Source organism: Hyperolius riggenbachi, chromosome 11 (genome assembly GCF_040937935.1).
Source record: "Hyperolius riggenbachi isolate aHypRig1 chromosome 11, aHypRig1.pri, whole genome shotgun sequence".
Classification (NCBI taxonomy): domain Eukaryota; kingdom Metazoa; phylum Chordata; class Amphibia; order Anura; family Hyperoliidae; genus Hyperolius; species Hyperolius riggenbachi.
In genome coordinates, this window is record NC_090656.1 from 47,950,637 (window position 1) to 47,975,459 (window position 24,823).

At 44.2% G+C, this 24,823-nt stretch overlaps 2 protein-coding genes across 2 annotated transcripts in view; one reads left to right on the forward strand and one right to left on the reverse strand.

Moving 5' to 3' along the window:
* VAT1L (vesicle amine transport 1 like) overlaps positions 1-14,970 on the reverse strand; it is a 132,923-nt gene extending 117,953 nt beyond the window's left edge. Inside the window, exon 1 of the mRNA XM_068260563.1 lies at positions 14,683-14,970. Within this exon, the coding sequence (XP_068116664.1) occupies positions 14,683-14,900 (218 nt within the window). The 5' untranslated portion in view covers positions 14,901-14,970. The remainder of the gene's footprint in view (positions 1-14,682) is intronic.
* CLEC3A (C-type lectin domain family 3 member A) overlaps positions 1-24,823 on the forward strand; it is a 126,876-nt gene that overhangs the window by 40,361 nt on the left and 61,692 nt on the right. The gene's annotated exons all lie outside the window — the stretch shown is intronic.

A 24,823-nucleotide genomic window follows, 5' to 3' on the forward strand; every position in this document is an offset into this window, starting at 1 on the left:
ACAAATAAATAAAAACAAAGGCCTGCAGCAGCGATCAGAGCCCACCAACAGAAAGCTCTGTTGGTGGGCAGGAAAGGGGGGGGGGATCCATCAGTGTGCTACGTTGTACCGCTGTGCAGCAAGCTATTAAACTCCTGAGCGGTATGGACGAGCTCAGCTCGTCCATCACCGCCGGAGGCTGCCGCTCAGGCCCTGCTGGGCCGATTTTCCCCAAATAAAAAGCAGCACACGCAGCCGGCACTTTGCCAGCTGCGTGTGCTGCCTGATCGCCGCCGCTCTGCGGCGATCCGCCGCGAGCAGCGGCGAAAGAGGGTCCCCCCAGCCGCCCGAGCCCTGCGCAGCCAGACCAATCAGTTCCGGCCAGCGCTAAGGGCTGGATCGGAGGCGGCTGACGTCAGGACGTCGGCTGACGTCCATGACGTCACTCCGCCCGTCGCCATGGCTCATTGCGGCCTTCCTTGTTTGTTCTGGGCGCCGGAGGCGATCGGAAGAACGCCTCCGGAGCGCCCTCTAGTGGGCTTTCATGCAGCCAACTTTCAGTTGGCTGCATGAAATAGTTTTTTTTTAATTGAAAAAAAACCCTCCCGCAGCCTCCCTGGCGATCTCAATAGAACGCCGGGGAGGTTAAAGATGCAGAGCACTAAATTGCAAAAAATAGCCTGATCACTAGGGGGGTTTAAACCTATGGTCCTGAAGTGGTTAAGCTGCATACTTTTGCATACAAAATTTGCATAATGCTGCATCAACTTGTAATGGCTTGCATCTCATTGACCATACCCACATAAGTGTGCTTAAAATGAAGCTTCTATTAATTGTGCAACATACTTATATGTAAAGCTTCCTACATGTGTATGAAGACTGTTACCCACATGGATCGGGACTTGATCCATCAGGTGACAGGTTGGGGTCGTGGATGGAGAACATCACAGTGCATGATGGAGTGGGAGAGGTAAGAAGGAGAACAATGGCCTTGGCCTGCGCTTGGACGAGATGATCCAGCAGTCCAGCTCTCTCATCGAGGCATTGGGTCATCGTCCGGCGCCCACACAATGCAATACCAGCAGAGGCAGTCCCAATCGGCTGCTTCAACCAAGAACCATGTAGTGTGCGTATGAAGCCTTATTTCTGTTCTACAATACAAGCTTATCACTGCCAGTGTTTACATTACTTGCTCAGTGATTTTTGATGTTATGAGCATTGCAATAGGGATGCAGTAAGGATACTGATACACTATGCAATGGTAAAGTTACAATAGCAAGGCGCATGTTAAGACTCGTACACACGCTTGACTAAAGTCAGCTGAGGCGGTCGTTATCGATAATCAAGTGTGTGTATGGCAGCCCCTGACTCCCAACCCGTGAGAAATCCACTGGCAGATCAACTCACCCAAGGAAAAAAAGCTGGCACATCCAAAATTAATCTTTATTGGTTCCATGTAAAAAATATGGCCAACGTTTTGGAGCAACAGCAGCTGAAACGGCTGCTGCTGATCCCAGACAATACACATCGCTGTCAGCGAGTGTCAGAGGAGCCAGACTCCCACTTCCTTTGCAGGGACATTTTTTCACAGTAGCAGACAGATCTTTGCCTCTGAGCAAATATTGCCTTGATAAAGGGGTCCTACGTGGCTCCGAAACATTGGCCATATTTTTTACATGGAACCAATAAAGATGAATTTTGGATTTGCCAGCTTTTTTCCTTGTTGAATACTGCATAGAGGGCGTCATCCCTCTTATCAGCTGTTGCACTCCCCCTTAAAGACTATGGGTTTGATCCTTTAGTGAGTGTGAGACAATACTACCAATGAGATCAACTCACCCGACGGACGGCCCCCGCCTGCTGCGTGATGTCACGCACACGCTGCTCCGTCATTCCTCCACCTCCATCCTCCTGATCACCGACATGCAAAATACATCACAGGTGTGTACACACATTTAACCTGGAAAGGCGTATGGGGCTAATGGGTGCACAGGCGGTGCTCCCCCGGCATTGGTAACAACAACATTTCCTGGCAACTTTACATAGTTGCATAGTACATCCAACAATTACTGTAAAGGCTCAGTTTACAACAATACAAGTGGTGGAAAGAGTCTCAAAGAGCATTACTTACAGAGGATAAAGAGGAAAGAGGCACCCAGAGAAGATAAAATGCGTTAAAAACAAATAAAATGAAAAAAGTGAGGTGGCTTACCTCAATGAAAACAAATTCACATATTAATAGAATTTTATTGCACTGGCAACGCGTTTTGTGGGTGCATACCCACTTCCTCAGATCAAATAGCAGTGCCTAATAGTGCTTGTAGCCACAAATAAGGCGCCTTGGGGCTACAAGCACTGTTAGGCACTGCTATTTGCCCTAGGAAGTGGGTTTGCACCCACAAAACGCGTTGCCAGTGCAATAAAATTCTATGAATACGTGAATTTGTCTTCATTGAGGGAAGCCACCTCACTTTTTTCATTTTACTTGTTTTTAACACATTTTATCTGCTCTGGGCGCCTCTTCCCCCTTTACCTTGTGCCTTCACCTTTCTTTTGGAGGGGAATCAACCCTCTTTGACCAATTTAGATCATTTGAGGTTTGCGTTTTATCAAGAGTGCGACCATCACCAGCTCCGTCTGGTCACCCGAGTGGAGTCGGGGTTATACATCTCCACCTGCTTCTATTTTTATTATCCCTACTTTTATTCCATTACTTACAGAGGAACTGTAACCAAGGATTGAACTTTACCTTTTCTCAAATAGATTATCAGGGGAATCTGTATGGCTGATATTGTGGTGAAATCCCTCCCACAGTGTGATGTCAGGATCTACGTTCTGACTATTTCCTGTCTGTGAACTTTGTTGCATTGTGGGAAATATTAGCGGTTTCCAAATGCCAAGCAACCAGTATCTCCCTCTGTGCACATGTATATCTATAAAAAAAAAGCAACCTTTTAGCCTATTGCAAAGTTAGTGGGTGTGGTTATAGATAATGGCAGTTGCTGCTGCCTAGTGTTTTCCATGTCTGCTAGTAGTAAAAATGATGACATGTAGGCTCATTGTGGATCAAAAAAAAAATGAAAAAATTGCATGGTGAATATCAATCATTTCTTGAACGCTCTTCTATTTTCTAACTTTCCACTTTGCAAGGCATTGATTTACTCCTTTTCCTCTTTTGGCTAAAGTTGCTCTATAAGTAGAGATCAGCGTGCAGTAGTATTGGCAGCCACAGTAACATGTTCTGTCAGGCCTTGTTCACATCACTGCAATCGCTGATGCCAGCGTTTTGTGATTTTGTGTGCGATTATTTTTAGCTACCTGCGTGTTGCGATTTTTATAGAGCGCTTTTCTAAGCGCTTTTGCAGAGCGATTTGTTTTTTCACTTCCTGACGCAAGTCAAGAAGTGCACTCTTTGCCCTGGAAAATAAGAAATACCAGGGCTGTGGAGTCAGTACCAAAATCATCCGACTCCAACTCTCACTCCGACTCCTTATTTTATGAAACCACCAACTCAGACTCCTCGTTTTATGAAATCACCGACTCCGACCCCAGGTACCCAAAATTGCTCTGACTCCGACTCCTCGACTCCAACTCCACAGCCCTGATAAATACAATGTATTTATTCTTAAAAGCACTGGGGAAATCGCTATACAAAGCGCTTTTTAAAGCGTTTTGCGATTTCCCTATACCTTCCATTGAGGCAAATCGCCCCAAAAATGGTACAGGCAGCACTTTGGTGAGCGGATCGGAATCGAATCGTTCATATGTGAACACTCTCATAGGGAATCATTGCACAAGTGCTTTTAGGGCGATTTTGAAAATTGCCGGCGCTTAAAAAAAGCTGTAAACGCCCTTAGTGTGAACAAGCCCTAAGAGAATTCGGCAGGACAGGTTTCCAGGCTAGCCGCCACATTGGAGAAGGATGGAGGTTTTCAGTGAATTTGCTATTCCTGGACAATAGAAACCACCCAGCTCGTTACAGCCAGAGGAGACCATTGTTGGATGCAGGCGGTAACCATGCAGCCAGCCCTGTACAGTACATTCCACAGTTCTGTGACAAAAAAAATTCATTAAGCCTTGAATAATTAACCTCACCATGGCAAGCCATCACTCAGCGGCTTAACCTCTTCATAGCCGCCACCTTTCACACTATTAACATATTGTCATATTTAAATAGCCTGCCACTTGACTTTCCAGTCTCTAGACAATTCCTAATTGTTCCCTCTTCCTCCATCCAGGTAGCCACACACACAATACATTAAAATGATCCAATTTTACAGCAATTTAATATTAACAATTATTTCTACAGAAAAATCAAAAGATATATATATATATATATATATATATATATACACACACACATTTTCGAGTGGACATTACAATCAGATTTCAGATATTTTTTTGGAAAGTCGGAAATTTCGGTTCTTTTTTTGCAAGATTGTAAGGTGCGTACTAGATTGACAATTTCGTAATGTAGAGACTCAAGCAAATTCTTTTTCGTTTTCAATCATTTTTTTTTTCATAACTGGGGAAAAATTTAACAGATGTGGTCAGATTTTTCAAATGTTACAATCAATGTTTGTAAATCTTGAATTGAAAAGAAATGTAAAAAATTGTATGGTGCACGGCCACCTTCAGTGCTCGTTCACAATAGGGGCATTTTCAGCCTTTTCTCAAGCGCAGGCGATTTTTTTAAAATCGCCCACAAAACGCTTGTGCAATGAATCTCTATGAGAAAGTTCATATCAGCGCGGTTCGTGCGCTGTGCATTCAGCAAAGCAGAGCCTGTACCATTTTTGGGGCGTTTTTGCTATAATGAAAGGTATAGAAAGAGCACTAAACGCTCACAAAACTGCCTTATGCGGCAATTGCGTTCTCGTTTTTTAGAATAAGTACATTGTATTTATTATTTTCCGGGTCAAAGAGTTCACTTCCTGACTTGTGTCAGGGATTGAATCTCAAAATCGCTCTGGGAAAGTGCTTTTCCAAAAAGCGCAGGGAAGGGGAAAAAAACAGCACAAAAAAAAGCAAAATGCTTGCGTTTTTAGGTGTGAATGAGGCCTCAAAAGATCACAATCGCACATTCCTGTTCCAAAGTGGGTCAATAAACAAGTCACTGAATTACTAAGCTATCTACAGGGATGGGGACTGATGTATCATAAATAATATTAATAATAAAAAAGACACAAGATTCCTTCAAAATTGTCTTCTATTGGGCAGTTACTTTCCTAATCTGGGTCATATCAAATCATGAAGATTGCTCAGCAATTTGTGAATTCATGCTTTTGTGGTTGCAGTTGTATTCAGCATCCACAGCAACACTTTATTTTCCCAACTACAGCATTTCTCATATACTTATCCTACCAGCCTTTAGACCTGATGCAGTAAACCCTGGTAAAGTTGCTGTGTGGAGTGGGCACAAGTGCAGGGGGAGCACTGGCAGTTAACCATTAGGGCCAGGTGCGTTACCAGGTTAACACACGCATTGCTATGGTATGCGTTAAAAACAAATAAAATGAAAAAAGTGAGGTGGCTTACCTCAATGAAAACAAATTCACATATTAATAGAATTTTATTGCACTGGCAACGCGTTTTGTGGGTGCATACCCACTTCCTCAGATCAAATAGCAGTGCCTAATAGTGCTTGTAGCCACAAATAAGGCGCCTTGGGGCTACAAGCACTGTTAGGCACTGCTATTTGCACGTCACCACAGCAACCTGAACGTGTTAGCGTAGTAACGCACGTGTAGCTAAGGGTTAACGGCAAGTGGTCCCACTGCGCTATTAATAGTAAAATTGCCTTGCGCTCTCTGCGCATGGCAACTTTACCAAAGTTTACTGCATCAAGCCCATTATAATACAATACAATAACATTTGTATAGCACTTTTCTCCCATAGGATTCAGAGCATTTTGGAGCAGCCTTGGAGAGCAGCCGCACCAGTCTGGGCGCGCTCAGATATTCACAATTCCCTCCCACATAACACTCCAGCAAGTGTGGGAGCAGCCACTGCATACATATCTAATATGTTATTCAGGTGTGTCGGGAGAAATAAACAATACTTTTTTGCTGAGAAAGGTCTTGCAATCCAGATACACTCCAGGGAGGTTGAGCAGTCTCAGTCTGCCCCATCCCACAACACCTATTGCTGCAATCACTGAATACTATGTCCTTCGCCCCAACACCATGTACAGAACAGAGTGGGAAAGACTGGTTAGAATCGGTAACTCCAATCAAGAGACAAGGCAGGAGGGAGGGTCATGTGCACCACGGTCACCTCTTAGAAAGCATTGGGGATGCTGGGCCATTGCAATGATATTGGCTCTCAGTGTTTTCTGGAGGTGGAGCATCAAAGAGATGCCTGCAGTCATTGTAATACCGAAAGTAACCCATACACGCGTTACCTTCGGTTTGCCTACAGGTAGTACGCTAACAGGAAATAATGCACAAAGGCAACTTGTGGTCAAATAGTAAAATTACACCTACATACATTTATTTTAATAAAAAGACCCATAAAATTTAAAATTAACCCCTTACCTCCCCAGTCTCCCATAGTTACTCAAATAAAACATTTGCATATTTTAAAATAAATGACATACATAGTTACCATAGGGACTGAACTTTTTATGTCAAGAAAGTATATTACTGTTACTTTTGAAATTATAGGCTTGTAATTAGTGATGGACGAAAAATTTAAAAAAAATGCACCTTTATTTCCAAATAAAATATTGACACCATACATTGTACTAGGGAAAATATTTTAAAGAGGACCCCAGGTGGGTTTGACAAATCATATTAGGACACAGAGGCAAGTCGAGTATTCCAGCCTCTGTGTCCTTTCATTGCTCCTCCAGCTGCCCCCCCCCCCCCCCCCCCCCGGGCTCTGCTGTCCCCCAATAACAAAAGCGCCAGGCTAGCGACACGTAGATTGTAGCTGGCCTGCTATTTACCTCATGCTGTCACTCACCGCTGCTCCCCCGTCTCCTGTATAGAGCTGCTCCCCGCCTGTGTCCCTTCCCTCCCCGCCTCTGTAAGCCGTTTGGAGGAAGCTTACAGAGGCGGGGAGGGAAGGGACACAGGCGGGGAGATGAGCTATACAGGAGGCGGGGGACCGGTGGTGAGTGGCCGCATTAGGTAATTAACAGGCTAGCTACAATCTGGGTGTCGCTAGCCTGGCGCTTTTGTTATTGGGGGACAGCAAAACCCCGGGGGGGGGGGCTGGAGGAGCAATGAAAGGACACAGAGGCTGGTCATTGTATGCACAACTTGCCTCTGTGTCCTAATATGATTTGTCAAACCCACCTCGGGTTCTCTTTGAACATTTGAAAGTGTACCAGAGACAAGCTTACCTAAAAGTTTTATACAAACCTGGGGCTTCCTCCAGCCCCATGCGCACGGATCGCTCCCACGTCGTCGTCCTCAGGCTTCTCCCTCCTTTTAATATCCCTTTAATATCTGGGACAAAAGGGCAAATAAAATGTGTGTGTTTTAATTACAGTAGCATGTATTATTTTAAAGAGACCCTGTAACAACATTTTCAGCCTTATTTCTTCTATCCTATAAGTTCCTATACCTGTTTTAATGTGGTCTATCTTACTGAAGCCTTTCCTAGTTGCACAGTGGCTGTATTATCTCTGTTATATAATCTAATCTTCTTTCCTCTGACGGCTTTGTCGGGCTCAGGCACTCAGGCAAGAATGTGCAGCTCTGCTTGTTATAGGCAGAAGCTATAGACACCCTCTCCATGCCCCCTGCACGCTCTGTATGAGTCACAAACTGAGCTCCTCTCAGCCTATCACATCCCATGTCTTTTGTTTGTAAACACTGCCTAAAACTGGCAATTACAAGCCAGGATTGCAGCCAGGGAGTGGCAGAAACAGCACAGAGGGGCCCAGGAGAACATAATGAATAGAATGGTATGCTTTTTATTGTAAGAATTTTAGAGTACAGATTCTCTTTAAAACTATAATGGCCAAATACCGAGAAATAATACATTTTTTCATTTTTTTCTTATATGTTCCCGTTAAAATGCATTTAGAATAAAATAATTCATAGCAAAATGTACCACCCAAAGAAAGCCTAATTGATGGTAAAGTATTCGGCCCCCTTGAAGTTTTCCACATTTTGTCATATTACTGCCACGAACATAAATCAATTTTATTGGAATTCCATGTGAAAGACCAATAAAAAGTGGTGTATACGTGAGACGTGGAACAAAAATCATACATGACTCCAAACATTTTTTTTTACAAATAAATAACTGCAAAGAGGGGTGTGCATAATTATTCAGCCTTCTTTGGTCTGATTGCAGTCAGTTGCCCATAGACATTGCCTGATGAGTGCTAATGACTATATAGAGTGCACCTGTGGCTGTGTGTAATCTAATGTCAGTACAAATACAGCTGCTCTGTGACGGCCTCAGAGGTTGTCTAAGAGAATATTGGAAGCAACCACACCATGAAGTCCAAAGAACACACCAGACAGGTCAGGGATAAAGTTATTGAGAAATGTAAAGCAGGCTTAGGCTACAAAAAGATTTCCAAAGCCTTGGACATCCCACGGAGCACTGTTCAATCGATCATTCAGAAATGGAAGGAGTATGGCACAACTGTAAACCTACCAAGACAAGACCGTCCACCTAAACTCACAGGCCGAACAAGGAGAGCGCTGATCAAAAATGCAGTCAAGAGGCCCATGGTGACTCTGGACGAGCTGCAGAGATCTACAGCTCAGGTGGACCTGGAGACTGCCTGCCCCGCACTGCTGCAATTTCAACACCGCTGCCTGGGTAAAGGGAAAATTAATAAATAACGGAGCTGATCTGCCGCCGCTGCCCCCGGACCATCAGGGACACCATCCACGCCGAGCCGCCAACCCCACACTGCATTTGAGGCCCGACGACCAGGTTTGGCTCCTAGGGAGAGGCCACCATCCTCCTCTCAGCTGATCAGCTGCTCGGGCTTTTTCTGCTGCTGCCCTGAGCCAGCCCCCTCAGCCACCGCAACTCCATGTGTGCAGGAGGCCTTTCCTGCGGCAGGAGGCCTTACCTGCGGCCCAGCCGGGGTGCCCCCCGGCCTCATGTCCACCACTGCTGCCCGGCCTCGGTGGCCCCACGTCCACCACTGCTGTCCACCACTGCTGCCCGGCCTCGGTGGCCCCACGTCCACCACTGCTGCCCGGCCTCGGTGGCCTCACGTCCACCACTGCTGTCCACCACTGCTGCCCGGCCTCGGTGGCCCCACGTCCACCACTGCTGTCCACCACTGCTGCCCAGCAAAGGTGCCCCCTGGCACCACAGCAAAGGTGCCCCCTGGCACCACAGGGCCCCACTGGGTCTGCACCCTCATCAACCAGCCGTGCGGACCCTGAATTTAGGAGCGATTCTCCTCAAGCAACCTGGCTCAAGTGATCCCTGCTGGCCGCCTCCATCATGATCCCCCCCCCCCCCCCCCCAGCATCCTCTTTACTTTTCGCGGACAATCGGTAGCACCTGTCTAGTTGGGAGCGTGTCGCTGTGTAGCGTCCAGTGCCGAAAATGGCAGCGCTCATATCAGCTCTCAGGCTGCTCCTCCAGTCCCACTCTTTTTCTGTTCCCGCTATCAGTGTATGTCTTGCTATGCTATGTGTGTATTACGTTAATTGTACGGGTATGCTGTAATGCTCTGTTTGTATTATGTTAACTGTATGTGTATGCTGTAATGCTCTGTTTTTGCTTTGATTTTGCTTTTGTTTATACGTATGTACCATGCTTAATTGTATACGACGCTCTGCTTAAATGTACGCACAAACTGTAATGTTGTCCTATGTATGCTTGTCCCATGTCTACGTATGTACCATGCTTAACCGTGCTATTTTCTTGTTTTTCACCAACGACCCTGTATGCGCCAAAACCAATTCCGGGTACAATCCACCGTTGTACTTGGCGAAATAAATTCTGATTCTGATTCTGAGGTGGGGGAATCTGTCCATAGGACAACTATTAGTCATGCACTGCACAAAGCTGGCCTTTATGGAAGAGTGGCAAGAAGAAAGCCATTGTTAACAAAAAGAGTTAGAGTTTTAGAGTTTTATACTAGCCACCTTAGTCCATTTAAAAACGGGCTGTAATGTACAGCCGCATGTGCACACCCGCGCACCCGCCCGCCCAGATGACTGGCCCCGTCCATCCTGTCCCAGCGGCCCGTGCTGCGCACATGCGCAGTAACAAAAAGCACGGACCCAGGGACACAGAGACAATGTACGCAGACACTTGTCTCTTATTAGGTAGGATTCTCTTCTCCTTCACTGCGCCTTACATTAAAGCAAATCTAAAGCTTTATGTGTGTAGCATGGATAATAAAAAGAACATTAAAGGACACAAGAGGTGAAAATAAACTAATGAAAGAAACAATTGTATCTATCTTTCTTCTCCTAAAAATGACTTTTTAAGATATTCTACAGTTTTATATTATATTTAAATCTACTTTTCAAGTTTTTAATGTTTTATTGTTTTTGCTCAATGACACATTCATTGACGTATTCCAGAGCTAAGATCTATGAACTATTCACCCATTTTATCTCTTTCCTGCTCTCAGAAGCCATTTTCTGTTTTATAGTTGTAATTTCTTATCAGTGAGGGTCACACTGTAGTCTGACTCAGTCCTGACTCAGATAGGAACTGCCGCTTACATACCTGATGTTTAACTCTTTCAGGCAAAAGAAGAAAAAGGGAACACAGCAGTTATTTGTGTGCTAGGCACTGTACATCCACATGTCTCTCTCATCATGTCACACGTCACCGCGGGTATCCTAATTTAAAGAGGAACTGTCAGCCATACTATCACAGAAAAAAACACATATATAAGTAGATAAATACTTGTTCTACCTACATAACATATGTATTGCACTGTCAATGTTTTGAATTTAGTGATTTTACTACAGTAAAAAAAAGGCGAAACTCCTTCTAAGCATTTCTCATTTTAACTGTGGCTATTTTGAAGTCAATCCTGATGTCATTTCCTCCCTTACCCTCCTCTGCCTGATTTGCCCGCCCTTCACTATAGAAAGTGCATTGTCTCAGCATGAGAAATATTGGCCAATCAGAGAGGAACCGAGGTGTGGGAGGGGGAAACAGGAGGGAAAGAGGCTTCAGCCAATCAGTCAATAATTTATAAACTGAGGCATTGAATGATATTTGTACCAACTCCACAGCCCTGTTTCTTATATGCTTAGAGGGCACTTTAGAAATGTCTGTTCACCCAAGAACCCAACAAACGTCTTTGCCATTGACCAGCAGGCAAAGTGAAATGTATCACTTTTCTACTGATGTTCCTCAATAAGCAATGTTACAGTAAAACTATTTTTATGTCACTGGTTATCACATAAAGTACGTGGCACTCCTTAAATATAAACAGCTATCTTCAGTCCTTGATGAAGGTACTAAAGATTGTCCAGTGAAGAGCTGCTGATAGCAATGAAGATGTCAAAGGCAGTTTTTTCCCCATCTACTTATAAATGGCCCCTACAGGTCAGCACACTCCTCCTTCCTCATGGTTATCTACAGTGATCCTACAGCCTATCCTGATGCATTGACTCACAGCAACCAGCCGCCTTATGTCCCTGGGACATCATAGCACATCTCGGATCTCACAGTCTCTCCAATCTCCTGGGTATTCACTGCTTTCTTCACGTACAAAATGACTCCTATTAGTGATTGTCTATCAACCATGACTCTACTTGCTGTACCAGAAGAAAAGATGAGCAGAGAGGGGAAGGCATTAGTCTGTGCATGACACTAATAGGAGGCTAATCTTCATACTTAAAGAGGAACTGTCACAAAAATCTTAAAAATTAAAACACATACAAATAAGAAGTATATTTCTTCCTGAGTAAAATGAGCCATAAATTACTTTTCTCCTATGTTGCTGTCACTTACTGTAGGTAGTAGAAATCTGACGTTACCGACAGATTTTGGACTAGCCTATCTTCTCATAGGGGGGGGTTCTCAGGGTTTTCTTAATTTTTAAACGCACTTAATGAATGGCAATTGCTTCGTCCAACTGCCAAAATAGTGTGCGGTGAGCAGGGAGGCTGGTCAGCATCTTTGTATAAAGATTTTCCAGGGAATGTCTTTATAAAGAATAAAGGCCATGCTGAGAATCCCCTATGGAGAGATGGACTAGCCCAATACCTGTCGCTTCTGTCAGATTTCTACTACCTATTGTAAGTGACAGCAACAATTATTTTCGCAACAGTTCCTCTTTAAGGAAAAACAAAAAAATGTGAAGATCAGTAACGGATTTTTTTGTTCTGCACTGTTGAAAATGTGAACGTCACTTTTATAAACACCATTTTTATAAAAACGGTGACATGTTTTGCTCCCGGATGATCCGAAAGGCGATCAGAATTGCCATTCACCTGCATCAAAGAGTGAAGAACTCCCAAAGTGCTCGCTCTTCCCATGTACAATGTTTCAAGCACTACGGCTCTTCACTATTACCTATGGGGATTGCTGTTACAAGAATGACAATCTACAAGAGCAGTTATAAAGTGGTGAGTACCAATCACAAGAAAAGGGCCTATAATAAAGTGGTAGCAATTCAGTGGCTTATCACGCTGAAAAGTGGGGATACTTTTTGCCACTTTTAGATATTCAGGTAAAAATAAACCGTTATTTCGGGAGAAATAAGGTTACTTTCACTGGAAAACAGACTGTTTGCTCTGAACAAATAGCCACCTTTGTATTTAGTGTTGTGTTACACACAGTCCAGTCCTTGCCCACACCTATTGGTAGGCACTGTCAAAGTTGCTTGGCAACTGCTAAAAGGAGATGCTGCTGAAGTGTGGTCTGAAATATTGTGACCCTAAAGGCAAATAAAAGCAGATGCAGAATGGTGAATAGATTGCAGACCCAGCACATGATTTCTAAACCCCATACAAATACTATACATTGTGTGCCATTTAGCTAAAGAGGCTGATGTCTGCATAGGCATCCCTTCTTGTCTGCATGTCAAACAGGGGGCAGCACATAGTAGTGGTTAGGTTAGCGCTCTCGCCTTGCAACGCTGGGTCCCCGGTTCAAATCCCAGCCAGGTCAACATCTGCAAGGAGTTTGTATGTTCTCCCTGTGTCTGTGTGGGTTTCCTTCGGGCACTCTGGTTTCCTCCTCATCCCCCCAAAAAACATACTGCTTAGTTTATATCGCTTCCCCCTAAATTGGCCCTAGACTATGATACATACACTACACGATACATACATAGACATATATATCATGACTATGGTAGGGACTAGATCAGGCATGGGCAAATTCGGCCCTCCAGCTGTTACGGAACTACAAGTCCCACAATGCATTTGCCTTTATGAGTCATGACTGTGGCTGTCAGACTCCTGCAATGCATTGTGGGACTTGTAGTTCCTTAACAGCTGGAGGGCCAAGTTTGCATATGCCTGGACTAGATTGTCAGCCCCTCTGAGGGTAAGTTAGTGACAAGATAATATATACTCTGTACAGCGCTGTGTAATATGTCAGCGCTATATAAATACTTAAATAAATAAAACATGGGCAGCCAGCAACTGGCTGTAAATTATTTTTTTCACCATTTGCTTTGCTATCGCAAGCAACAGAGAGCCTATCCTGCCATTCAGATTTCATTTGCTGATCCACCCTCCTCCACTCTCCCAATGTCCTTAATTGGGGAAGGAGGGGTCTGAGTTGATCAGCCACATCCCCTCTTGCAGAAGGCCACAGGGCATGGTAGGCAGGCCACTCTTTACTATATGGTGTTTACTGGCCTGATTTTCAGTATTGCTAGTCTACAGGAAGGATAGGGAGACAATCAGGTTAATAAAAAACTTGGATGAATAGGTGCTTTTAACCTTTTGGGTTGGAGATGTTAGATGCTTGGTGGAAATAACTACAGCCTGAAGTGGGATTTTGTTTTGTGTTGGGGCATATTGCTACAACATTAAAGGTTAGTAGTGTTCACACTGCCCTGCAGTGTTCTTACACCTCCAGCACCAAAGCCAACTGTGCCAAACTTTGAAGTTGAATGCACACATACCTGCCAGCCCGTGTACAGGTTCTGATGCTCTGCTTGAGAGCCCATAACAGCCACATGGTGTGCTATGGCCACAGTTACTAATTACACAGCTGGCTTTGAGATCTGGATAGAATGGCAATACAGGAATGATCTCGGCTGCGTTTAGGAAAATTTTCAAAGTTCTGATGGACTTTAAAGCCTCCTTATATGTACTGAACCTTGCCTAATCAATCCAGTAGGCCACTGGATGACACCATACATGTCCATCATTACTTCATTAGCAAGCCAATGCCAGGATGGTTCTACTAAAGCAATGGAAAAATGAAAGATAATAAATGTTCCAAAACATGAGGTGGATGAGCGCCAAAAGTAAAAATACTTGATGGTGCTCGTTAAGCAGATTATTCCTGATAATACCGGGATCAGCCGTATCGCCAGTGGCGTTGGGCCATATTGAGGTAGCCTTAAACCCGTAACATGTGACCCTTTGGTAAGTTCATACAAACAGTGGCACAAAGACACCCTCCCAGCATGCAGAGAATACCATGTCTAGAGACAACCTGTAGCTCCCCAGCTGTGGGGACACCACAAGTCCCAGCACACCCTGGCAGGCAGCCTGTAGTGGTGTCACAGCTATGGAGCCACAGGTTGGCCAGCTGTGAGAGATGATAGAAGGGGTACCAGACCAGGCTTTCACTCGGATCTTCAGCTCTCCCTCCTGGGGCTCTGGCATCACTTTCCGGGCCACCCGCAGCTTGTTGAGTCCTCCGAATCCAGAGAGGAGCACAGCTCGCATGTCCCGGCCATCTGCCGCTCCTCCGGCCGCCTCTGCTGCCTCCTTCCCGGCCTCCTTCTCTATCATCTGCTCCGTCTCCTCCGCTTTCTCCGGCCGCTCCTTGGCCATGGCTGAGGGTGCTGCTACCTCGCTGCGATGCCTTCAGCGGGATGCTCAGGCTGTGCGGCGGCTCCAGGCGCTGCTCCTCCGATCTACCGTAATGCCTGGTGTAGCGGCGCGGCCCCCCTTCTCCTGTGCCCGGCCATTCGCCTGCTGCTGCCCCGGCACTCCACATATTACAGCGCCAGCAGCCTGCCTGCCATTGTGGGCTTATTATTATTATTGCATCTGGAGATTTACAGGAGTGATGAGGTGGCCCCTCTCTTATCTCACCCTTCCCCATCTGTCTGCTTCTGGTAACTCTGTCTCACTATTCATTATCCATACTGTGTGTCTAGCTGCTTATCTACCCCATTCTACATCCCATTCTGGCTCTGTCTGATTCTACATCTTTCTGTAGCTCTATCTACCCCATTGTATATCCTGAGGCTCTATCCAGCATATTCTATATTCTTATGTGACTATCTCCCTATCTACCCCATTCTCCTTCTGTGACTCTACCTGCCCCATTCTGTACCCTTCTCTGGTTCTATCTACCCCATTATATATCCTTCTGTGGGTCTATCTGCCCCATTCTATATCCTTCTGTCACACCCCATTCTTTACCCTTTTGTGGCTCTATCTTCCCCCATTTTATACCCTTCTCTGGCTCTATCTGCCCCATTCTATATCCCTCTCTGGCCCTATCTGCCTCATTCTATTTCTTTCTCTGGCCCTATCTGCCCCACTGTATATATGTGTGTATATATATATATATATATATATATATATATATATATATATATATATATATTTATTTAGGTCTGGAGACATGCTTGGACAGTCCAGAACCTTTACCCTCAGTTTCTTTAGTGAGGCAGTGGTCATCTTTGAGATGTGCTTGGCGGGGATCATGTTCTGCTTTAGTATGTCACAGTACATGTTGGCAATCATGGTTCCATCAAGGAAGTGTAGCTCCCCAGTGCCGGCAGGACTCATGCAGTCCCAAACCATGAAATCCCACCACCGTGCTTGACTGTAGGCAAGACACACTTATCTGTGTACTCCCCCCCCCCCCCCCCATGGTTGCCGCCACACGCTTGACATCATCTGAAACAAATAATGGTGCCCATACATCTGGCGATGATGAGCAGATTCAACCAAGAGACAAATCTCTCTCTAATCGAATCTGATTGGAGAGATCTGTTGGCTGCCCATACACCACTGGACGATTCTTGATCAATTTCTGCATTAAATCTCGGGAATCAGCTGAGTCCGCCGCATGCCTTTCCTCCCTACTGCTCCCTAGTGTGTATATGTGTATGTGTGCGTTTATACATTACATGTCCTGTGTCGCAGTGCCTGTCCGTCTTCCGAATCCAATGCTCTTCATTAGCCCTATACATGCTGCTGGTGTGGCCCATGTGTGACGTCTCACATGTGTCGGCGTGCTATGTGCCAGCAGCGTGTATGGTGCTAATGAAGAGTGGCGGATTCAGAAGACAGAAATGCACTGCAACACAGGACAGGTAATGTATAAATGCACACATACTGTACATGCACATTTACATAGCGGGGAAACAGCGCCGGGGGTTTCATTCCTCGTCCTGATAACTTTCCCCTTTACTGCCACTCTCCGGTTCAAGCAAGTCGGCCCTACATCTTGCAGCATGTCAGACAGATTCATGCAATCAATTTCGGCCTGAAACTGGTCGCATCGTCACTTGGACATACACCTGGCGGCATTGATAATAAACATCGAATCGAATGGTTGATCGGCCGCCTAGTCACCTGATGTATGTCCATCGAAGTTTAGCTTGGCCTCTTTAGACCACAGGACATGGTTTTAACAACCCATGTCCTTAGTCTACATGTTCTCAGCAAACTATGAGCTTTCTTCTGTATCATCGTTAGAAGAAGCTTCCTTCTTGGACATGCAGACCAATTCGATGCGGTGTACGGTCTGAGCACTGAAAGGCTGACCTTCAACCTATGCAGCAATGCAAAAGACAATCTCTGGATATGATGCTGAGCACGTGTACTCAGCTTCTTTGGTCGACCATGGCAAGGACTATTCTGAGTGAAACCTGTCCCTGCCCCGTTAAACTGATTTATGGTCTTGGCCACCATTCTGCAGCCCAGTTTCAGGGTGTTGGCAATGTTCTTATAGCCTAAGCTATCCTAATGTACTGTAGAACAACAATTCTTTTTTTTTTTTAAGAACGTTAGAGTTCTCTGCCATGAGGTGCCATGTTAAACTTTGAACCTTGTAACACTAAGTAGCATGACCTTGGGGAAGGAAAATGTCTAATCGGACAGAATTCTGACATTCTAATTCATACTGATTCACTGACTACTTTACATTTTATCTATTCAAGGCGGCATAGTGGATAGCATCTCGCCTTACAGTGATGGGTCCTCGTTTAAATCCCAGCCAGGGCACTGGATATGATGCTGAGCACATGTACTCAGCTTCTTTGGTCGACCATGGCAAGGACTATTCTGAGTGAAACCTGTCCTGCCCCATTAAACCGATTTATGGTCTTGGCCACCATTCTGCAGCCCAGTTTCAGGGTGTTGGCAACGTTCTTATAGCCTAAGCTATCCTGATGTACTGTAGAACAATTCTTTTTTTTTTTTTAAGAACTTTAGAGTTCTCTGCCATGAGGTGCTATGTTAAACTTTGAACCTTGTAACACTAAGAGTAGCATGACCTTGGGGAAGGTAAATGTCTTATCGGACAGAATTCTGACATTCACTGACTACTTTACATTTTATCTATTCAAGGCGGCATAGTGGATAGCATCTCGCCTTAAAGTGATGGGTCCTCGTTCAAATCCCAGCCAGGGCACTATCTGCATGCAGTTTGTATGTTCTCTCCTTGTCTACGTGGGTTTCCTCTGGGCACATCCCACACAGATAAGTTTATTGGCTTCCCCTAAATTGGCCCTAGACAATGATGGACATATGACTATGGTAGGCATTAGACTGTGACCTCATCTCAAGGACAGTTAGTGACAAGACTAAATATACTCTGTAAAGTGCTGTGGCTACAACTGTTTTGCAAAGGCCCCCAAGCTGTAAGGGTCACCGAGGGCGAGGCAGGGCTTTTTGGCACATGTTGCGTAGCACCTGAATTGGGCGCTGCTATAGCACTAATGTTATAGTGCATGGTCCGCACAGCCGTAATTCAGGGTTCTGACCATAGCTGGACCCCAAATTACTTTTCCCTCCGTGAAGTGCCATGTATGCTGCCAAGGGGAGACAAGGGAAGGGGTTTGAACATTGGGGGCCCCATCAAAGTTTTGCTGGGGCCCCCATGATATAAAGTTATGCCCCTGTTTATAGCGAATCCAATGAGTAAGCACCGTCTTCAATAAATAAGCTCTTTTATTAAAGTTTTAATTCATCATAAAAGCAGGAGGATCAAGCAACCAGCTGGTTGCTTGATCCTCCTGCTTTTATGATGAATTGAAACTTTAATAAAAGAGCTTATTTATTGAAGACGGTGCTTACTCATTGGATTCGCTATTTGGAAGGACACCTACAGTGCAAAGGTGACTGGAGTGGAGAGCACGTCATACCTTTCCTCGGTCCACCATAGGTGCTTGCTACACATTGCTTGGATTTGATGCCCCTGTTTATAAACACCACCAATTGCCCATTCTGCTCCTGGCCTTTTGTTTTAAAGTGGATCTGAGATAGACTTTTACTCATTGCATAATCGTGTTCCTTTCATATAGTTTATAGGACATTCCTCAAGCCAAATACTTTTTTTTTATTTTGTTTTAATACTCTAATTCCCTATAAATTAAACAAGCCTCGCCCACAGCTCCTTTTGTGCCTTGGCACTGCAGCAAGGGTTTATGGGAGCTCAGTCTGGGCAGGAGGAGGAGGTTACTAGCCATTGATTTCAGAGACAGATGGGAGGAGGAAGGAGGAGAGGGGACTGAATTTACACACAGGCAAGCTGATAGCATCTCCAGCCCTCAGCCTGTGACAATGTGACAAACAAAACATGGCTGCCCTCATTGTATCACAGGAATAAATAATCATACATTTTTGAAGCTGTTTGCAGCTAGATACAAAGGCATGCAAAAGTATTCGGCCCCCTTGAAGTTTTCCACATGTTGTCACATTACTGCCACAAACATGAATCAATTTTATTGGAATTCCACGTGAAAGATCAATAAAAACTGGTGTACAAGTGAGAAGTGGAATGAAAATCATACATGATTCCAAACATTTTTTACAAATAAATAACTGCAAAGTGGGGTGGGCGTAATTATTCAGCCCCCTTTGGTCAGAGTGCAGTCAGTTGCCCATAGACATTGCCTAATGCATGCTAATGACTAAATAGAGTGCACCTGTGTGTAATCTAATGTTAGTACAAATACAGGTGCTCTGTGACGGCCTCAGAGGTTGTCTAAGAGAATCTTGGGAGCAGCAACACCATGAAGTCCAAATACCACACCAGGCAGGTCAGGGATAAAGTTATTGAGAAATTTAAAGCAGACTTAGGCTACAAAAAGATTCCCAAAGCCTTGAATATCCCACGGAGCACTGTTCAAGCGACCATTCAGAAATGGAAGGAGTATGGCACAACTGTAAACCTACCAAAACACAGGCCGAACAAGGAGAGCGCTGATCAGAAATGCAGTCAAGAGGCCCATGGTGACTCTGGACGAGCTGCAGAGATCTACAGCTCAGGTGGGGGAATCTGTCCATAGGACAACTATTAGTCGTGCACTGCACAAAGTTGGCCTTTATGGAAGAGTGGCAAGAAGAAAGCTATTGTTAACAGAAAAGCATACGAAGTCCCATTTGCAGTTTGCCACAAGCCATGTGGGGGACACAGCAAACATGTAGAAGAAGGTGCTCTGGTCAGATGAGACCAAAATTGAACTTTTTGGCCAAAATGCAAAAAGCTATGTGTGGCGGAAAACTAACACTGCACATCACTCTGAACACACCATCCCCACTGTCAAATATGGTGGTGGCAGCATCATGCTCGGGGGTGCATCTCTTTAGCAGGGACAGGGAAGCTGGTCAGAGTTGATGGGAAGATGGATGGAGCCAAATACAGGGCAATCTTGGAAGAAAACCTCTTGGAGTCTGCAAAATACTTGAGACTGGGGCGGAGGTTCACCTTCCAGCAGGACAACGACCCTAAACATAAAGCCAGGGCAACAATATCTAAATCCAATCGAGAATCTGTGGCAAGATTTGAAAACTGCTGTTCACAAACGCTGTCCATCTAATCTGACTTAGCTGGAGCTGTTTTGCAAAGCAGAATGGGCAAGGATTTCAGTCTCTAGATGTGTAAAGCTGGTAGAGACATACCTTTATTCTGGCATATAAGACGATTGGGTGTATAAGACGACCCCCCAACTTTTTCAGTTAAAATGTAGAGTTTGTGATATACTCACCGTATAAGACTACCCCTCTTCCACCGTACACCAAATTAAAAAAAAAAAATCATATACTGGTGCTGTACTGTATGTGGTACCCAGTATATAACAGTATATAGTCAATTGACTGGTTGGATTGGTGAACTCTCCCTAAGTGGATTGGTCAGCTCTCCCTGTCTACCTGTTTATCAGAGCAGTATGGAAGAATAGATCGCGCTGTGCCCATAAAATACGCTTCTTTCACCCCTCTGGCCCACCCTTGTATCTCATTTACCTCCCTCTCTGCCTCTCAGAACACACACACACATGCGCCTGCGCCGCTTCCCTACAGTCCTCAGCAGCAAGATCTGAGAGACGGTAACAGGATAGGGGGTATCACCCAGCATCAATGATACCCGGCGTATAAGACGACCCCCAACTTTTCAGAAGATTTTCAAGGGTTAAAAAGTAGTCTTATACGCAGGAATATACAGTACCCTAAAAGACTGGCAGATGTAATTGCAGAAAAAGGTGATTCCACAAAGTATTGACTCAGGGGGCTGAATAATTATGCACACCCCACTTTGCAGTTATTTATTTGTAAAAACAATGTTTGGAATCGTGTATGATTTTCGTTCCACTTCTCATGTGTACACCACTTTGTATTGGTCTTTCATGTGGAATTCCAATAACATTGATGCATGTTTGTGGCAGTAATGTGACAAACTGTGGAAAACTTCAGGGGGGCCGAATATTTTTGCAACCCACTGTATGCTGTGTAAACTATCTAAACATTAGATAAGATACATAGACAAGTTACTTGTTATAGTTAGTTTTTCATCTCGTATCCGCTTTAATGAGACATATTTTATGTTTAATGTCACAGTATTATTGAGGTGTTAAAAAATAGCAAAATGTTTCTACGTGTTCTGCTTTTTGTCACTTCCAAAATCACTGCTGTTTATGTCATTTTTGTTTCTTCATTTCAAATAAAGAATGTTCCTGCTTCATCGTGGGAAAGAGCCCTGTCCTCTTTTCTTTATAACTATAGAAATTAAATAAATGAAATGAATACCTGTGAAGAATATTGTTATAGGTAGAGGAACATTTTATTTTTCAGAGTTGTAGAAACGGATCAGGTGATAGTTTAATGATATAATTAATTGTACGTGTAGTACTAACGCTTTTTGATCTGTTTTTGTTTTTAAAAACATGCTCTTCAACTCCAATTAGCTCATGCCCAACAACCACCCAGATACCTCCAAAAACAAATAGAAACTATCCAAAATCAAGTAGACATCCTGCTGTATGCCTAATGCCTGCACTGAAAAAGCAACCCGCTGGACTAGAACAAAGGTGTATGCCCAATATAACAAGTCCAGCACGTGGCTTGCTAGAAAACTGCGCCAAACTCAATCACTCAACAAAGTACACCAAATTAGAAGGTGGGCACTGTCACCTCGGACGCTATAAAAATACATGCTGAATTCACTGAATATTTCCAATCCTTATAATGATCAAAAACTAACACTGATCCAAACTCTCACCCATCTTCTTTTCTACAAAATCTGAGATCCCCCTCACCTTCGCCCTTAAAAAGACTCCGCTCTTAATCTTCCAATCTCTGAGCTAGAAGTCTCCCTAGCCATTAAGCACCTCAAAAAAGGTAAAGCCCCTGGCCCGGATGGCTTTTCCACTATCTACTATAAAAAGTTTTTAAAAATCCTTACTCCATACCGCATTAGAATATTTAATGCAATTAAATATTCTTATAATCTGTTATAGCAGTGATCCCCAAACCCAAACTTAATTTAGACTATAAGATATTCACATCAATATTAGTCTCTAGGTTAAATACATTTTTAGGCCCATTAATTCATAGAGATCAGGTGGGCTTTATCCCACTGAGGCAGGCTCCTGATAATGGCCTAAATTCACTAAGCTTATCTCCTGTCTTTAATAACGTTTCTAGAGTTATCACCATGGTGATAAGGCATGTAGTGTTCAGGAAACATTTTACCTCAGGCAAACCTAAAGTTAACTCTTCTGTCTTTAAGTTAACTCTTTACTCCTTAAAATAACTCCAGAGTTAAAGAGAATCTGTATTGTTAAAATCGCACAAAAGTAAACATACCAGTGTGTTAGGGGACATCTCCTATTACCCTCTGTCACAATTTCGCCGCTCCCCGCCGCATTAAAAGTAGTCAAAAACAGCTTTAAAAAGTTTGTTTATAAACAAACAAAATGGCCACCAAAACAGGAAGTAGATTGATGTACAGTATGTCCACACATAGAAAATACATCCATACACAAGCAGGCTGTATACAGCTTTCCTTTTGAATCTCAAAAGATCATTTGTGTGTTTACCTTCTGTCCCCTTCTTCTCTCATGCACTGAACATTACAGGCTTCCTGCAGACAGCTCTGCCTGTGCCTGTGTTTGTAATTCCTCAGTATGTGTCAGCCAGCTACTTTCACAGCCTAACAGAGGAGGATTTTTATCCAGCTCTCTTCTATCACTGATAAGATAGCAGAGAAGCTGCTGGCTTATGTAAATAAAACAGACACTGGAGTGTGCATAGAGGAACAGACCAGCACAGAAGAGTTGGCAGCCTTCCAGACACAGGCCGACAAGTCTGACAGGGGAAAGATACATTGATTTATTACAGAGACCTTGATAGTACAAAGTGCTGCAGTGAGCCAGAACAGATTAGAATAGGTTTAGGAACTTGTAGGATGGTAGAAAAAACGTAATTTTTGTTACAGAGTCACTTTAAAGACAGGCTGTTTATTAACTGCGTGTGAAAATAACTACAGAGGAGGTAACTTAACTGCAGAGGATGTAAATTAACTACAGAGGAGGTAAATTAACTACAGAGCTGGTAACTTAAGGAATTAAGAGATACGATAACTCTCTCACTGTGTGGAGGTAAGTTTTCACTTGCCTTATTATCTCCAGCATGATCTTAGTGAATTGAGGCCAATGTCAGGAAGGTTGTGGACGTTGTCCATGTCGTCAACTCCTGCAAAACTCCCCTTGCCTTACTTTTGCTCGACATGGAGAAGGCCTTACATGACGCAGGCCCTCCAAAAAGCTGGTATCGGAGGCTCTTTTCTAACAGCTATACAGTGCCTATACTCCACGTCCACCGCTCAATTAAAACTACCCACCAATGCCCCAACCACCATTTCTATACAACGAGGGACAAGGCAAGGCTACCCCCTCTCACCAGCAATTTTTGCCCTAACAATAGAACAATAGAAAATAAAATATGTACTTCACCTGACATCCAGGGAGTAACAATAGCCAATAAGGAATACAAGGCCAACCTCTTTGCCGATAATTTATTACTTACCTTGACCTCCCCACATACCTCTATGCCTAACTTAATTAATCTAATGAAACAATTTGGCGACGTTTCGGGCCTCTCTCTCAATATTAACAAATCGGAAGTCCTCTTTGCCAACCTCCCTAAATCTCAAGCCACCTCTATATCATCTAAACTAGGCCTTACCCTTCAGAATAAATATATAACATACTTAGGAGTTAAGATATCCACTAACCCTGAGGACCTTTTTACCTTAAACTACAAACCAATGCTAGCCAACTTGAAACAGGATCTCTTAAAGTGGAATTCACCCTCGCTGTCCAGAACAGGTCGTATCCAGGTGGTTAGGATAACCCTCCTTCCTCGCCTATTATACCTTTTCAAGACCCTGCCCATCCCTGTCACACAGTCTTCCCTCAAAGACCTACAACTTTATATTTTTAAGTTTATAATAAATAATAAAAAATCCAGAATAAAATATAAAATTATGTTCCTGAACAGAGAAAGAGGAGGATTGGGTGTCCCTGATCTTTTCAGCTACTACACACAGGGCCGGGCCGAGGCATAGGCTGGAGAGGCTCCAGCCTCAGGGCGCAGTGTAGGAGGGGGCGCACAATTCATTCAGCTGTCATTCCTAATTGTGTTTGAAGCAGAAAGAAATAAGAAAAGGGGATACATAGCAGTGACTGCAAGCCAGATAACTAGATATTAAGGTGTTGGGGAGGTTGTGGGCCCTGTGGCCCTCTTAGTCTAATAGCAATCAGTGTGTGACAGCTGGGGTGGGAGAGATGGAGGGGCGCACTTTGGTGTCTCAGCCTTGGGTGCTGGAGGACCTTGTCCTGGCTCTGACTACAGAGCATCTCAAATCCCACAAATGGCCCAAATGCATTCTGAACATAATCACCCACTGTTACAGCTGCTCTGGTGACGTTACTGAGATATCCTCTGTCAAACTTCACCGTTTATCCTGAGGAGCTGGCAGCCTCTGGCTGGACTGTGTGACCTCACGTGGCGGCACGCTGCTGCTTGCGCTGTGGACCTGCTGCTATCTCCACTCACATGGATACTTTTTGACCAAGGAACTCAGCTGGACCATTGTTGGGTATTGTATACTTGATGTATACCACTCCTTGCTGCATACTTAACTGTATTACTGCTATGCTTATTGCTACAATGCACTAACAACCAGCTTAATATTCTACTGGCATATCTTTGCTGCTTGCTTCAAGCTTTAT